General features: G+C 46.3%; 1 protein-coding gene across 1 annotated transcript in view; it reads right to left on the reverse strand.

Moving 5' to 3' along the window:
• Positions 1-16,019, reverse strand: part of LOC134401875 (1-phosphatidylinositol 4,5-bisphosphate phosphodiesterase gamma-1-like) — a 108,824-nt gene that overhangs the window by 53,171 nt on the left and 39,634 nt on the right. Inside the window, exons 3-4 of the mRNA XM_063131195.1 lie at positions 12,480-12,573; positions 11,472-11,519 (exon numbers count right to left, since the gene is read on the reverse strand). Coding sequence (XP_062987265.1) covers positions 11,472-11,519; positions 12,480-12,573 — 142 coding nt within the window. The remainder of the gene's footprint in view (positions 1-11,471; positions 11,520-12,479; positions 12,574-16,019) is intronic.

Consider the following 16,019-nt stretch of genomic DNA (forward strand, 5'->3'; position numbering starts at 1 on the left):
CCAGAAGCAGGACTCGGTGCAACAGCACCCTCCCACCCATGTCCCCCAGCAACTGGTGTAGTGTAGTCCCACGTGTAGTCCCCAGATCTCTGGTTGCAGGGCTAGGAAAGCTTTGGTGAGGGGCTGCCAGTCACAGATCAGACCGGTTTTGGTGGACCTATGATGGGTGGACTCTGGACAGGATCCATCCCTACGCTCACCACATGGCTTTCTGTTGTTGCATTGACTTAGCACGCACCTTGAATCATTCAAAGGATGTTTCCAGCAGATCTAAATTTACATGTAAACAGTGAGGCACAGGGGAGAAGTGGTCACCTGTCCCTGATCACAGATCAGCCTTCTGGTGCCTGATTGGCTCCAGGGTTGTGGCGTGGCCTCCGGCGCTGGGGTCTAAAACGAAGCCAGTGCAGAACCATGAGGGTACCATATACTCTGTGACACCAGGAGGCAGGCAGCTGCCTTCTTCACCAGCTGAGATCTCCAAAGAGGCCTTTCATACAGTTTACTGCAGGGTGCATTGCCGCCTCTTTGCAGCCGAACTGACAGCCGCCCATCTAGGCTGGGGCTCGTCTGCTATTCCCTGCTTGAGACGGCAGATGGCAGCAGGGTGAAGCCCTCCGGCAACAGTCCCCCCCCCCCCCCCGCTGCAGCCCCACCCTCCTGGCCTTGGCTAATTTAAGCCAGCTGCTCCGTGGAGGCGTTTGCTAGGTGCAATTTCCTAGGAAAGGAGACTTTTAACACCCCTCTGGATTACTCCCTTCTTTCAAATACTTCAAAGGTTGTCACACAGAGGAGGGCCAGGATCTCTTCTCAATCCTCCCAGAGTGCAGGACACGGAATAACGGGCTCAAGTTAAAGGAAGCCAGATTCCAGCTGGACATCAGGAAAAACTTCCTGACTGTTAGAGCAGTATGACAATGGAATCAGTGACCTAGGGGGGTGGTGGGCTCTCCCACACTAGAGGCCTTCAAGAGGCAGCTGGACAACCATCTGTCAGGGATGCTTTAGGGTGGATTCCTGCCTTGAGCAGGGGGTTGGACTCGATGGCCTTGTAGGGCCCTTCCAACTCTATAACTCTATTTTTCTATGATTCCTTCCCCCGGCTTCAACCTGCACAAACAGTGGTTGCAGGAAAGAAGCAACTGAAGGACGGAAGAGGCTGGTAGAAAGAGCCGAAATGCTAAACCTGAAGCAGCACCCAGTTCCCATTGTGCCTACTGCATAGAGAGCCAGTGTGGTGTAGTGGCTAAAGTGTTGGACTGGGAGTTGGGAGATCCGGGTTCTAGTCCCCACTCGGCCATGGAAACCCACTGGGTGACTTTGGGCCAGTCGCAGACTCTCAGCCCAACCCACCTCACAGGGTTGTTGTTGTTGTGAGGATAAAATGGAGAGGAGGGTTATGTACATCGCCTTGGGTTCCTTGGAGGAAAAAAGGCGGGATATAAATGCAATAATAAATAAATACTGACGTTCCTTCCTCCTTTCCAGGTGTGGAGAATGGTCGTGCAACCCAAGAGAAGGTTGCACACAGCGCAAGAGGCCGAGGACACAGGGCAGCCTGGGCACGGGACGGGGGCACTTTGAGGAGGGAGCAGCAGGCATGGCTGCCTGGGGCATTTCAACTCAGAAATTCCGGTGGGTAAAGGAACCACACAGTGCAGGCCAAAGAAGCTCGCAGGCACCACGAACTATTTTCAGAGCCACTGTCGAGGTTAGAGTGATGGTCTAGGGCCAGGGAGACCCAGGTTCAAGTCCCCGCTCAGATATGAAGTTCACTGAGCGACCTCAGCCCAGTCCCTCTCTCTCTCTCTCTCTCTCTCTCTCACTCTCTCTCACTCTCACCCTAACCTACCTCACAGGGTTGTTGTGAGGATAAAATGGGGACAGGAGAATCAGTGGCACAACCTTGAGCTCCTTGGAAGAAAGGCAGGAAATAGATGTAATGTAATGTAATGCAATTAATTAATAAACAGATTTGCCTTTTTTTTCAATGGCATCTGTCTCGTGCCTTTTGAAAGTGCTGGATGTCCAGGGCATTAGCAGGCGAGCGTGTGTGTCTGTGAAATCGTGAAGGGCAGCAAAGGCCTTCAAGAGGCAGCTGGACAACCCTCTGTCCGGGATGCTTTAGGGTGGATTCCTACATGGAGCAGGGGTTGGACTCGATGGCCTTGTGGGCCCCTTCCAACTCTGCTATTCTATGATTCTATGAAAGTGGGAGGCAGGCGACCCCCAATGGGGAGAGAGCTCCCGATCTGGAGCATCCTCATGGAAAGGGTCCTAGGTCCGGTCCACTACCTATGTAAATTTGTTGTCTTTTCCCTACCAGGAGAAAAACTTGTTTTCCCAGAGTTTTGTATTTGTTTCGGCTGCCGTCATGTTTTATTATGTTGCTCCTAGTTTAAGGCACCTGCTGTATTTTTGTCGGCTCCTGTGTGATTTTTAGAAAAATGATTGCGCAGGGCTCCCCAAACCATATGGGGAATCCTACACACACAGTTTAGGTTCTCTGCTTGAGCCACAACCACATATAGGATTAATGCACAGCTCTTCAATACGAGGGCATGATCTCTAGGCTGGCTTGAAACTCTGGCAGCAGAAAACAAGCACTGCTGATAATTTAGGGGACAGTGGGGAAGCCCCTGCTTGCATGCAGAAGGTCCCAGCCTCAATTTCCAGCATCTTCAGGTGGTGTCAGGAAAGGCTCCTGTTAGAAATCCTGGAGAGCTGACGCCATTCAGTGCAGACAGTCCCGGTCTAGATGGACCGAAGGCCGGATTGAGTATTAAGCTGCAGCTTCCTATTTTACTATGTTCATGCTGTAATCTAAGTAGGACTCAGTTATATTTAATAAAGGGGGACACTTGGCTCAGCAATACTACAAATGAGAAGGATCTTGGAATTGTTGCAGATCACAACCTGAATATGAGCCAACAGTGCGATGTGGCTGCAAAAACAGCAAATGCTATTTTGGGCTGCATTAATAGAAGTAGAGCTTCCAAATCACGTGAGGAACGGGTTCCCCTCTATTCGGCCCTGGTTAGGTCTCATCTAGAGTATTGCGTCCAGTTCTGGGCAGCACACTTCAACAAGGATGCAGACAAGCTGGAGTGTGTTTGAGGAGAGCAACCAGGATGATGATGATGATGATGATGATGATGATGATGACGATGATTATATCCCACCCTTTGCCCAATGCTGGGCCTCAAGGTGGCATTACAAAATTTAAAACATATACATTAAAAACCTAGCAATAGAGATATGCAATTTTTGTGAACCGCCCAGAGAGCTTCAGCTATTGGGCGGTATAAAAATGTAATAAATAAATAAATAAATAAATAAATAATAAATAAATAAATACAAAAGATCAGGGGTCTGGAAACAAAGTCCTATGAGGAGAGATTGAAAGAAGTGGGCATGTTTAGCCTGGAGAAGAGAGGGCTGAGGGGAGACATGACAGCACTCTTCAAATACTTAAAAGGTTGTCACACAGAGGAGGGCCAGGATCTCTTCTTGATCCTCCCAGACTGCAGGACATGGAATAACGGGCTCAAGTTAAAGGAAGCCAGAGTCCGGCTGGACATCAGGAAAAACTTCCTGACTGTTAGAGCAGTACGACAATGGAACCAGTGACCTAGGTAGGTCGTGGGCTCTCCCACCCTAGAGGCCTTCAAGATGCAGCTGCAATGAGCAAGGGAGTTGGACTCAATGGCCTTATAGGCCCCTTCCAACTCTGCTATTCTATGATTCTATGATGTAATTTCCGACTGATAGACAGATTTTCTTGAAGACCTGGTTCACAATAACGCTAACCCATGAGCTAAATAAACCCAGCCATTAGCAAACCATGGTTTATTAACCGGGAACAATCTGGAAACAAATCCATGATTTGTTGTTGCATTGTCAACTATGGGTTGTTTAAACCATGGGTTATTTTGCTAGGCTATAGGGACAGTAGGTAAGCGTGGTAAGAAAACACCAAAATGATCTACGTTCCAGTACTACACCATCACAAAGGCATTAGGGATACAGGGATGGAAGGTTGAAACAGCAGGGAAACAAACAACCCAGGGATTGAAAAAACAAACCACAGTTTGTTCTATCATCTGACAAACAACCCCCGGGTAGGGCAACAAAGCAAGAGTTAACCATGGGCTGCATAAACCATGGATTAGCATTATGTACAAGCCAGGCTGATGCGTATTTCATTCCAACATGGATTAAAAATGAGTTTTAATATAAAATTTGAGATTAAAAAATGGGTGTTGCAGAACATTTTCAGAGTTTGCTGAAAATGCCTGTTTTATGAAGTCATATACCATCAGTCTTATTATGTATGTAATAATGATAGTAAGATTAGGCCTGCTTTGAAATCCAAATTGGATTAAAGCAGAACTGAGAATCTTTTTATTAAATAATTCCACCGGGATTAAACAAAGCATTTGATTAACGCGACACCAGGGGGACAAAATGGATATTTTGATCAAATAATCCAAGTGTAATTAGGATCGTCGCGTCTTGAATGAATTCCTCCAGGGTTAAGATGAGCAACTGATTAAAAGAATGTGGGCAGGATTAAAGTGAGTTTAAAATGAATCCAGTGGGAAATAAAAAGAATGCTGAACACTCCAAACCTCGCAAAATAATCTCTGTGGATTAAAGCAAATTCTCAACGTGGCTCATTAGAGCTTGAACGTAGCACGGTTGAGAAAGCATTTCCCTTCGGACCTCCGCTTTCTCCTCGTTCAGCCCCACATCCCTTCCTGCCTCCACGCCCTTCTTTTCCTGCATGGTCCCCCATCCTTTCCTATCCAACATCCTGTTTACAGATTGTTGGCATACGAGGAAGGGTGAGGGGTCACCGCTCCCACCTCCCGTCCATGACGTGTGTCTCGCTCAGGAGCTGTGTCTCCTTTGCTATTCCTCCCTCAGCCTCCCTCGCGATGTCTTCGTTGGAGAAACAGACAAACTTTGATGGTCCATTCTCGGATAAAGAAGATACATACAGCAAAAAGGGCTCAATTAGTGGAAACAGTTATTGACCTGTCCCTGGACAAAACAAGAGAAAAACTGCCAACGTTTTCTCCCTACCCAAGAATGTCACAACTGCACTGCTGGGCTAGACCAACGTCCAGCCGGTCCAAAATCCTGTTTCCAACACCCAAATGGCTCTAGGAAGCCCGCAAGGAAGGGTTGCATTTACAGAATCATAGAATCATAGAATAGTAGAGCTGGAAGGGGCCTACAAGGCCATCGAGTCCAACCTCCTGCTCAATGCAGGAATCCACCCTAAAGCATCCCTGACAGAGGGTTGTCCAGCTGCCTCTTGAAGGCCTCTAGTGTGGGAGAGCCCACAACCTCCCTAGGGAACTGATTCCATTGTCGTACTGCTCTAACAGTTTTGTCTGGCGCTGCTTCCTCTCAGTGACGCCCTCCACCCCAACCCACGCCAAGTTCCAACTCTATCACATTTAGGGTTCTGGCTAGCACATGGGGCAAAAGCCGACATCCCCGAGAGCCACTTGGGTTTTGGAGCTGGGAAATGAATTGGAACATCCCTATTGAGACGAATTAACTGCAGCTGGGAAGGAAAACGAGAGTCCGTGGCAAAGGAGGGCAGCCCGGAAGGCAGGGCGGGAGCAATGGAATGCGCACAAACACCAGGCAAAGGCTGCAGGCTCAGGCTTGCCTAGAGACTAGTTCTCACTGAGGCTGCAAACCTGTGTTTTGCAGCCTCAGGGCGCACCTGATGGGATGCTCCTTGAACATGCACATGCATACACACGCACACTCCTGCACCTAGAAAACAAACACGTCAAGGACCAGGACTTCTAGTTTTCTGTGTACCGGGATTGTGTCTGTATGTGGCATGAGTGCTTGGAGGGTCTACCTGTACTTTGCATTTCACAAGGACCAGACACAAGTATCTGATCTGCCCGCCCACCCTGTTGTTCTCCCTTTAACTGCCAGAATCATGTCCCCCATTTGAGGCTCTTAGAATCATAGAATAGCAGAGTTGGAAGGGACCTACAAGGCCATTGAGTCCAACCCCCTGCTCAAGGCAGGAATCCACCCTAAAGCATCCCTGACAGATGGTTGTCCAGTTGCCTCTTGAAGGCCTCGAGTGTGGGAGAGGCCACAACCTCCCTAGGTAACTGATTCCATTGTCGTACTGCTCTAACGGTCAGGACGTTTTTCCTGATGTCCAGCTGGAATCTGGCTTCCTTTAACTTTAGCCCGTTATTCCGTGTCCTGCACTCTGGGAGGATGGAGAAGAGATCCTGGCCCTCCTCTGTGTGACAACCTCTTAAGTATTTGAAGAGTGCTCTCATGTCTCCCCTCAATCTTCTCTTCTCCAGACTAAACATGCCCAGTTCTTTCAGTCTCTCTTCCTAGGGCTTTGTTTCCAGACCCCTGATCATCCTGGTTGCCCTCCTCTGAACACGCTCCAGCTTGTCTGCGTCCTTCTTGAATTGTGGAGCCCAGAACTGGACACAATACTCTAGATGAGGCCTAACCAGGGCCGAATAGAGAGGAACCAGTATCTCACGTGATTTGGAAGCTATACTTCTATTAATGCAACCCAAAATAGCATTTGCCTTTCTTGCAGCCATATTGCACTGTTGGCTCATATTCAGCTTGTGATCTACAACAATTCCAAGATCCTTCTCGTTTGTAGTATTGCTGAGCCAAGTATCCCCCATCTTGTAACTGTGCCTTTGGTTTCTATTTCCTAAATGTAGAACTTGGCATTTATCCCTATTCAATTTCATCCTGTTGTTTTCAGCCCAGCACTCCAGCCTATCAAGATCCCTTTGAAGTTTGTTTCTGTCTTCCAGGGTATTAGCTATCCCACCCAATTTTGTGTCATCTGCAAATTTCATAAGCGTTCCCTGCACCTCCTTGTCCAAATCATTAATAAAAATGTTGAAGAGCACTGGGCCCAGCCCTGTGGTACCCCACTCGTTGCCTTTCCCCAGTTTGAGAAGGTTCCATTGATAAGTACTCTTTGAGTCCGATTCTGTAGCCAACTGTGAATCCATCTAATAGTTGATCCATCTAGCCCACTTTTAGCTAGTTTGTTAATCAGAATATCATGGGGCACTTTGTCGAAAGCTTTGCTGAAGTCAAGATATATGATGTCTTCAACTGCCTAGGAGGCAGAGGCCCTTTAGATGATGAAGGCAGTCAGAGGCGTATGAGCATGAGACAGGCAAAGGATCGAGAAATTCAAAAAATAGAATGTCCCTGGAGAAAAGAGCTGTCGTTCTTGGGTAAGGGTATGGCTGTGTGGAGGGAACTTACAAAAGTGGAAGCAGGCAAAAGAAACGAATCAAGTTCTATCAATTATGTCAACAAAGGCACTTCCTGTAACACCAGAGGGAGCCTGTCCTGGGATACGTTATAATAACTTTATGGTATAACCTTTGTCTTGATTAATTTTGCCATCTGCTAGGGAGTATCCAACTTTGCAGAAAGGCACCAGGCACACTTTAAAAATAAATAAACCTTCACTTAGGGTTTCGTTCCATTTGTGCAGCTGCTTACTGCTTTGGACACCAGTATTTTCTTAAGAAAAATACATTAAAAATGTCACGCGCACACCTCCCATTGCCTCTAATCTTGCAGAAATGGCCATTTAGGGCAGCCGTTGTGTGCAAGGTCAGATCTGCGCACTTTTGGGAGCCCAGCTTTCGCAGGCAGAAGTGGGCGGCTGCGGGCGCTTGCAGACCATCCATCGAGCAATGCAGGGTCCCTGTTAGCAGTGTCGCAGCTGCATTCTGCACCAGCTGCAGCTCCCAGACCAAACCCAAGGGTAGCCCCATACAAAATTTATGATTTTATGATTCTGAATCTCAGAAGTCAAGAGAGTTGGACCAGGCCTCAAAAATAACTCACTCCAACCCCACACCGATGTAGGAGATCCAGTTTTAAAATATCTTCACTGGCTGCCAATTAGTATCCGGGTGAATAATAATAATAATAATAATAATAATAATAATAATAATAATAATTTGTATCCCACCTTTTGCCCAATGCTGGGCCTCAAGGCGGCCTTACAAAGTTTAAAACATGCATGGGGCGGGGGGAAACAAAACCATAAACATTTAAAATACACAACAAAATTATAAGTCCTTAACACAGATGGAGGGCCAGATTATTCTCCAAAGGCCTGCTGGAACAAAGAAGTTTTTGCCTGCTTCCGAAAGCCCATCAAGGAGGGAGCCAGCCTAGCTTCCCCGGGAAGAGAGTTCCAGAGCACTGGAGCAGCCACCGAGAAGGCCCTCTCCCACGTTCCCACCAAGCGCGCCTGTGAAGATTCCCACCAAGCGCGCCTGGGACTGAAAGAAGGGCTTCTCCAGAAGATCTGAAAGCACGGGCAGGCTCATAAGGGAGAATACGGTCTTTCAAATAACCTGGACCCGAGCCATATAGGGCTTTATAGGTCATAACCAGCACTTTGAATTGTGCCCGAAAACAGACTGGAAGCCAGTGGAGCTGTTTTAACAGGGGACTTGTGTGCTCCCTGTAACCAGCCCCGGTCAACAATCTGGCTGCAGCTCTTTGAACCAGCTGGAGTTGGTTATCACCTTTAAAGCCCTACATGGTTTGGGTCCAGGCTATCTGTGGGATCGCCTTCTCCCGTACAATCCGCCCCACACACTCAGGTCCTCTGGGAAGGATCTACTTCAGTCTGCCAAAATTAGGCTGACAGGTATTACCCAGAGGACCTTCTCTTCTGCTGCTCCCAGACTGTGGAATGGCCTGATGGAGGGGACTCGTCAACGTAACAGTCTATCAGCATTCAAGAAAGCTATTAAGACTGATCTCTTCCAGCAGGCCTATCCACTGGAATTTTAGGATGTTTCTAAAATGATTTTAGGATGTTTTAAAAATGTATATTATGTTTTAATTCAGTTTTATGTATTTTATATATTTATTGTTGTTCCCTCCTTGATCAGAATGGAGAGGCGGGTAAGAAATATTATTATTATTATTATTATTATTATTATTATTATTATTATTATTATTATTATTATTGCTTTCCTTTTAGGTGCTCTGCTTAAAAACCTCCAACTACAGGGAGTCCAACACTTTCTGAGGAAGTTTGTTCCACTGTTTGGACAACTCACAGTGTCAGGAAGTTCTTCCTAATGTTTAGTCTAATCCTTTTTCTTGTCTTTTGACCCCTAATGGTGGAGCAACAGAAAACAATTTTGCGCCATCCTCATATATCATAGAATCATAGAATAGCAGAGTTGGAAGGGGCCTACAAGGCCATCAAGTCCAACCTCCATGACCTTGGACTCTGTGGCTCTGTCTATAACTGGTTCGCCTCCTATCCAGAGGGTCGCTCTTTCAGCGTGTCGGCTAACGGCACCTTGTCCTCCTCTTTTCCCCTTTCAGTAGGGGTTCCGCAAGGCTCGGTGCTTGGCCCGTTGTTGTTTTCCTTATACATGTTGCCCTTGGGCAAGCTTATTCAATCTCATGGCCTCCAATATCACCTGTATGCCAATGATACACAATTATATCTCTCATCTCCAAAACTTTCTCCTGATGTTCACGATCGTATCTCGGCTTGTCTTTCAGATATCTCAGCCTGGCTGCTTCATCGTCGTTTGAAACTTAATATGGCAAAAACTGAACTGCTTGTTTTTCCTCCTAAACCTTCTCCTCACCTCTCATTCTCTCTTACTGTCAACGATGTCATGCTTACTCCGGTCAAGGAAGCTCGTAGTCTTGGCTTTATATTTGATTCCTCGCTCTCCTTTATTCCTCATATCGAGGCAGTAGCTAAATCCTGTCGTTTCTTCCTGTATAATATTGCCAGGATTCGACCATTTTTGTCTGTCTCTTCTGCCAAGACTCTCGTTCACGCACTGGTTATCTCTCGGTTGGACTACTGCAACCTTCTTCTCTCTGGCCTTCCCTCGTCTCACATCAGTCCGCTGGTTTCTGTTCACCACTCTGCTGCTAAGATCATCTTCTTGGCCCGCCGCTCTGACCATGTCACTCCACTTCTGAAATCTCTTCATTGGCTTCCAATTCACTCCAGAATCCAATATAAACTTCTCCTGTTGACCTTCAAAGCTTTTCACAGTCTAGCTCCTGCCTATCTCTCCTCTCTCATCTCACACTATTGCCCCGCTCGTGCTCTCCGCTCCTCTGATGCCATGCTTCTCGCCTGCCCAAGGACCTCTACTTCCCTTACTCGGCTTCGTCCTTTTTCTTCTGCTGCCCCTTACACCTGGAACGCTCTTCCAGAACACTTGAGAACTACAAACTCAATCACAGCTTTTAAAACTCAGCTAAAAACTTTTCTGTTCCCTATAGCTTTTAAATATTGAGTTTGTTCTGACTCTATACTGTTTAGCTTCACCCTACCCAGTGCCTGTTTACACTTCCCTGTGCCTGTTTGCATTCTCTTTCCCTCCTTATTGTTTACTACAACTTTATTAGATTGTAAGCCTATGCGGCAGGGTCTTGCTATTTACTGTGTAATCTGTACAGCACCATGTACATTGATGGTGCTATATAAATAAATAAATAAATAAATAATAATAACCCCCTGCTCAATGCAAGTCTTCATATATTTGGCTCACACCTTGCCTCTTTGTTGCCCACGTTGGGACATGTTTACCTGCCCTTGGCCACAGGCTGGTGTGGAAGGGCTGTGAAGGGAGTGTTGTATTCTTGTGAGGGGCTGGCTCTCTGTACATGAATAGGACTGGAGACAAGAGGGGAGCTGTTGAAGAAGGGGGCGAACATTTAAAAAGTAGCAACTCCTAAATAAGGCCATCCTTCATGACCTTCAGGAAGTGAATTGCCTTAAGAACATAAGAATAGCCCTGATGCTGGATCAGACCAAAGGTCCATCTAGTCCAGCACTCTGTTCACACTGTGGCCAACCAGCCGCTGACCAGGGACCAAGAAAGCAGGACATGGTGCAACAACACCTTCCTACCCATGTTCCCCAGCAACTGGTGCACACAGGCTTACTGCCTCGAATACTGGAGACAGCACACAACCATCAGGGCTAGTAACCATTGATAGCCTTCGATTCCAGGGATTTATCCAACCCCCTTTTAAAGCCATCCAAATTGGTGGCCATCACTACATCTTGTGGTAGTAAGTTCCATAATTTAACTCTGCGCTGTGTTAAGGACTTTCTTTTATTTGTCCTGGATCTCCCACCGATCAACTAAATGGGATGGCCCTGGGTTCTAGTATTATGGGAGAGGGAGAAAAATGTCTCCCTGTCCACATTCTCCATACCATGCATCATTTTGTACACCTCTATCATGTCTCCCCTTAGTCTCCTTTTTCCAAGCTAAACAATCCCAGTTGATGTAACCTTCCCTCGTAGGGGAGATGTTCCAGCCCCTTCATCATCTGAGTTGCCCTTTTCTGCCCTTTTCCCAGCTCTGTAATATCCTTCTTTAGGTGTGTTGACCAGAACCTTCCCCACTCACCTGCCTTCTCTTGATCTGTCCATCGTGTCAAACTGTTTTCTCAGCCACCTAAGGAAAGAGGAGAGAGGGAGGGATTAAGCCGTAAGCCAGAGATATCTTGTGTGGTAACCACCACACGGCACAGGAAAACTAGTGTTCATCAAGGACCTTCAGGGAAATTTACTCTTGGATGGCTGGAATCACAACGGTCTTCAGCACTTGCTAATCTAGTTCAGAGGCAGAGCTTGACCCAACTCCCCTGCTGCAATGGTTAAAATAATTGCACTTTTCCTCCTTCTGAACGTAAGAGCATAAGAACTGCCTTGCTGGATCAAACTAAGGTGCAGATAGCAGGTGGGCGACCACAGGATGAGGGAGCTGGAAGGAGCCTTGTGGGACATCTAATCCACTCCCCTTCTCAACTCAGGAAATCCAGGGTGAGAGCGTCACCAACAGATTGGCTCTCCAGCCTTTGCTTGAAGACATTTGACGAGGGAGAGCCCACTCCCCAGGTAATTAGTTCCATTGTCAAGCTGCTCATATGGTTAAGATGTTTCCCCTAATGTTCCCAGGGTGCCTCTATCCAAAAGAGAGGCGTTGACTCACTTCCCCTCTAGAAAGCAGAGCAGAGGAGGATCCTAGAATCATAGAGAATCATAGAATCATAGAATAGCAGAGTTGGAAGGGGCCTACAAGGCCATCGAGTCCAACCCCCTGCTCAATGCAGGAATCCACCCTAAAGCATCCCTGACAGATGGTTGTCCAGCTGCCTCTTGAATGACTCTAGTGTGGAAGAGCCCATAATTTTCTGCCCTACCTGGGTCGGCCTCACCTGTATGAGGAACAGTAGGGCAGAAAATTGTTATTGTCTCAGCCAGGAGATTGAGGGAAGCAGGGACAAGATGGGATCAATTAATATTAAAGATACGTTGGGACATTTTATTCATTTGTGACATGCTCTTTGAGACTGTTCGCGGCAAATTCTGCACAGTTCTGTCCCAGAGTATATTTGCTCTAGCTCTCCCGCACCTTTCAACTTGAAGTGGTGTCTGCGAGCGCTGTGTGTCCGTCACCAGCCAGTTCAGGCCTGCCACCCAGAGATTGACATCGTCCTCGCAAAAGGCTGAGAAAGAAAACACAATAAAAGGAGATGAAGCAGAAAGGAAGACAGCTCTGGTCATATGGATTCTGGCCCATAGGAAGGCCTGCTGCAGATTCCCTGTCAGGATCCGGGACGGAGGCCAATTCCTCACACACCACATTGCAACCATCTACTGAGTATCTAGCCTTCAAAGTGCCCAGTGCATCCCTTCATAGGGCATGTCTAGATGATGCTTTATCCCGGGGATCGCCCTGGGATCATCCCTGTGCCTCCACATGACGCATAGGGGATCCCGGGGACAGGTAGGGAAGATCACTCCATCTCCCTGGGATTACCTGGATGGCTTTTAGCCCGATTTTTCCCGCGGTCTCGGGGTCTTCCTGAGACCGTGGGAGGTGTGAGCAGCCGCCTTGTTTCATCCTGGCTCCTTGCAAGTAATCATTCTTTATTGTTTGTAGCCAATGGCCATCACAACATCATAAAACATTTAAACATCTAAACATTAAAACATTAAAAACATTAAAACATTAATCTGATTAAAACTGTTGAAACTGTAGGACAAGTTAACACATTAAGCAAAATAGAGCAGCAATAAAACACGTTATCTTAAATCAATGCCATACTCTTTGTGTTATTGTCTACCTTACCCAAGGTCAGAATCCAGACCTGCCACAAAAGCTCTCCTTAACTTTACTGCTGCTAGGGCAAATACGGCCACCCTGTAGCTTACAAAGTTGTCTGTGTCTGCCAGCAACCACCTGATTTTGAACTCTTCCGTGTGACCTTCAAGGAAGTTTAGAAAGGCGAGGATGAATTTGGTCCGTGGTGATTTATAAAGGTGGCAGTGAAGAACATAATGAGCCAAGTCCTCAACTTGGCTCAAGTAAACGCAAGGAGCCAGGAACTGGGCATAGGGTGGGGTGAGGAGGGAAGCAGGGTCGGGGCTTTTTTCCCACTTAATTTTGCACTGCAGCACAGGTGTGCTCCAACTCCTTTTCTTTTTTAAAAAATATGGCTGGCGCGACGTCCTCCTTCTTCCTGGGATGTTGCGCACCGCATGTGGATTGAAGGGGAGGATCTCATGATCAGCATATTGCGAGATCCTCCCCGCTCCGTCGGGAGGTGTAAACATGCCCATACTTTAGTGTTCCTTACCAAATAGCAGGGAAGGGCTGTTATTGAAGTAGGACTCTGTCTGCCAAGGAAAATGATAAGAGGGATAGAATTGGGAATTGTATGCAGGCAAATTTATCCATGGAGAGGAGTGTCAGTTGGGGAAGGAGGAGGAGGAGTACAGCTACGCAGACCTTAAAGAGGGTTCTCCCAGGCGCCACCAATTAAAATACATTGTGCAGTTATTCTGTCTTTTTTTCCTTAACCAATTTTATGTGCTAAAGAAAGATGGAGGAAGTGGCATTAAAACATGGGGTGCAAATGCAAGACGACGACGTCTGGGTCCTCTCCAAAAATTTGGTGGAAGCACCCTAGGAGCCACAAGACAAACCATTTTACTTACACTTGGGAAAACAGAAAGACCTTTTGCCCAACTCAGTGAGGCTTTCTCTAACAAAAACTCTGGATAGCTTCAGAGATTATTTCAGCCCCATTGCTTAGGCTAGGAAGGAATAGAAGAGGCATATTTTAATTTCAGAATTCTTCTAGAAAGTTCATGTTTCAGACTTAAGTGGAACTCTTATTAGTCTATATTTTCCAAGGATAATATAGACAACTACATTTTCCAAAGATAATATAGACAACTACATTTTCCAAGGATAATATAGACAACTATGGCAACAAGGGAGGGGGCCTTTTCGGTGGCCCCCCGACTGTGGAATGATCTCCCTGAGGAGGCTCGCCTGGCGCCAACATTGTTATCTTTTCGGCGCCAGGTCAAGACTTTTCTCTTCTCCCAGGCATTTAACACCATTCAACAACACTAAGTTTGTTTTTTAACGGACCCCCAGAACTGTTGTTTTTAAATAGATACTGTTGTTTTTATACTGTTGTTTTTATGTTTTTAAATTTTGTATACTTTTAATGTTTACTGTTTTTAACTTTTGTAAACCGTCCAGAGAGCTTCGGCTATGGGGCGGTATATAAATGTAACAAATAAATAAATAAATAAATAAAATCTGAATGGACACAAAAATTCAGAGGCGATGAGAGACCATGGATTTGCCATTTTGATAAACTGAATTAAATGTGATGCCTTCTACTTTCTACATTGGCATGGGCCTCACACCACTCCAATTTCAAATACAGAAAGTTATCTTTAGACAAATTTGAGTATAACTGTGTGCAAAGGAAAATAGAGGTATTTACTAGGGGGGGAAATGCACAGATATTTGCATCTGTACTGGCTAAAGCAGACGTGAAGGCAGTTGCACCACACCCTTCATGTTCTGTTAGTCATAGGAAGTTTATTTGTATTGGCCAGAGGCCAGAGCAAGACAAAACAAACAGACAATGTCACCCTTCAGCTTCCAGAATTAGAATCAAACCAAAATAAGAGCTATAAGATCAAAAACAAAATTTGAGGTTAAAACCAAATGTTAGACTAATCAGTAAAAATAAGCTAGTGAAACACATGACCTAAAATATTAGAACAAACGATAACGCAACAAATCAGCATTAAAGCAGAATGTCTGTAATGGAAACCAGGAAAAGTTCACAACCCTCCTGGTTAGCTCTGCACTGTTGCCTCCCAGAAGGATGCTGTTTTGCCCCTCCATCACAGCAGCGTTCATGTTCTCTAACTTTGGGCTCCAATGTCAGTTCACAAAAGACTGTTCAACAGATAAGGGAGCCATATTCTCTCAAGAAACCTCTTCTACAACTACATCAGGCACATTTTAGATGTATTTTGAGATAGTGTAAAGCAGCAGTTTCTGCAGCCGAAACTCTCCCCACGGCCGGAGTTCAATCCCAGCGGAAGCTGGTTCTCAGGCAGCCGTCTCGGGTCGACTCAGCCTTCCATCCTCCCGAGGTTGGTAAAATGAGTACCCAGCTAGCTGGTGGAAAGGGAATAACGGCCGGGGAAGGCAATGGCAAACCACCCCGCTATAAGGCCTGCCAAGAAAACATCAGCGAAGGCTGGCGTCCCTCCAAGAGTCAGTCATGACTCAGTGCATGCACGAGAGGTTCCTTTCCTTTCAAAACATTGGTAGGTTTTTTTTGAAATCTGAATGAAGACCCATCTTAATGGGTGATAGGAGAGTTCTAAGAGGTAATTTCCCACATAGTGGGAGTCTTTTAAACAATTATAGTAAGGCGAATTTGTACTTGCTTGCAAGAATGCTGTATAATAATACTTAAGATTTGCATAGCACTTTCAAGTATTCAAAGCATTTTTCAAATTAGCTGGACTCCTTATCAATATTACTGGGTGGAGGGGATGGGACTGAGACTAGCTAAGAGAGAGTGACCCAGTTCACACAACACAACAACCCACACTCAGCCCATACTCA

This window comes from Elgaria multicarinata, chromosome 7 (genome assembly GCF_023053635.1).
Source record: "Elgaria multicarinata webbii isolate HBS135686 ecotype San Diego chromosome 7, rElgMul1.1.pri, whole genome shotgun sequence".
NCBI classification, from domain to species: Eukaryota; Metazoa; Chordata; class Lepidosauria; order Squamata; family Anguidae; genus Elgaria; species Elgaria multicarinata.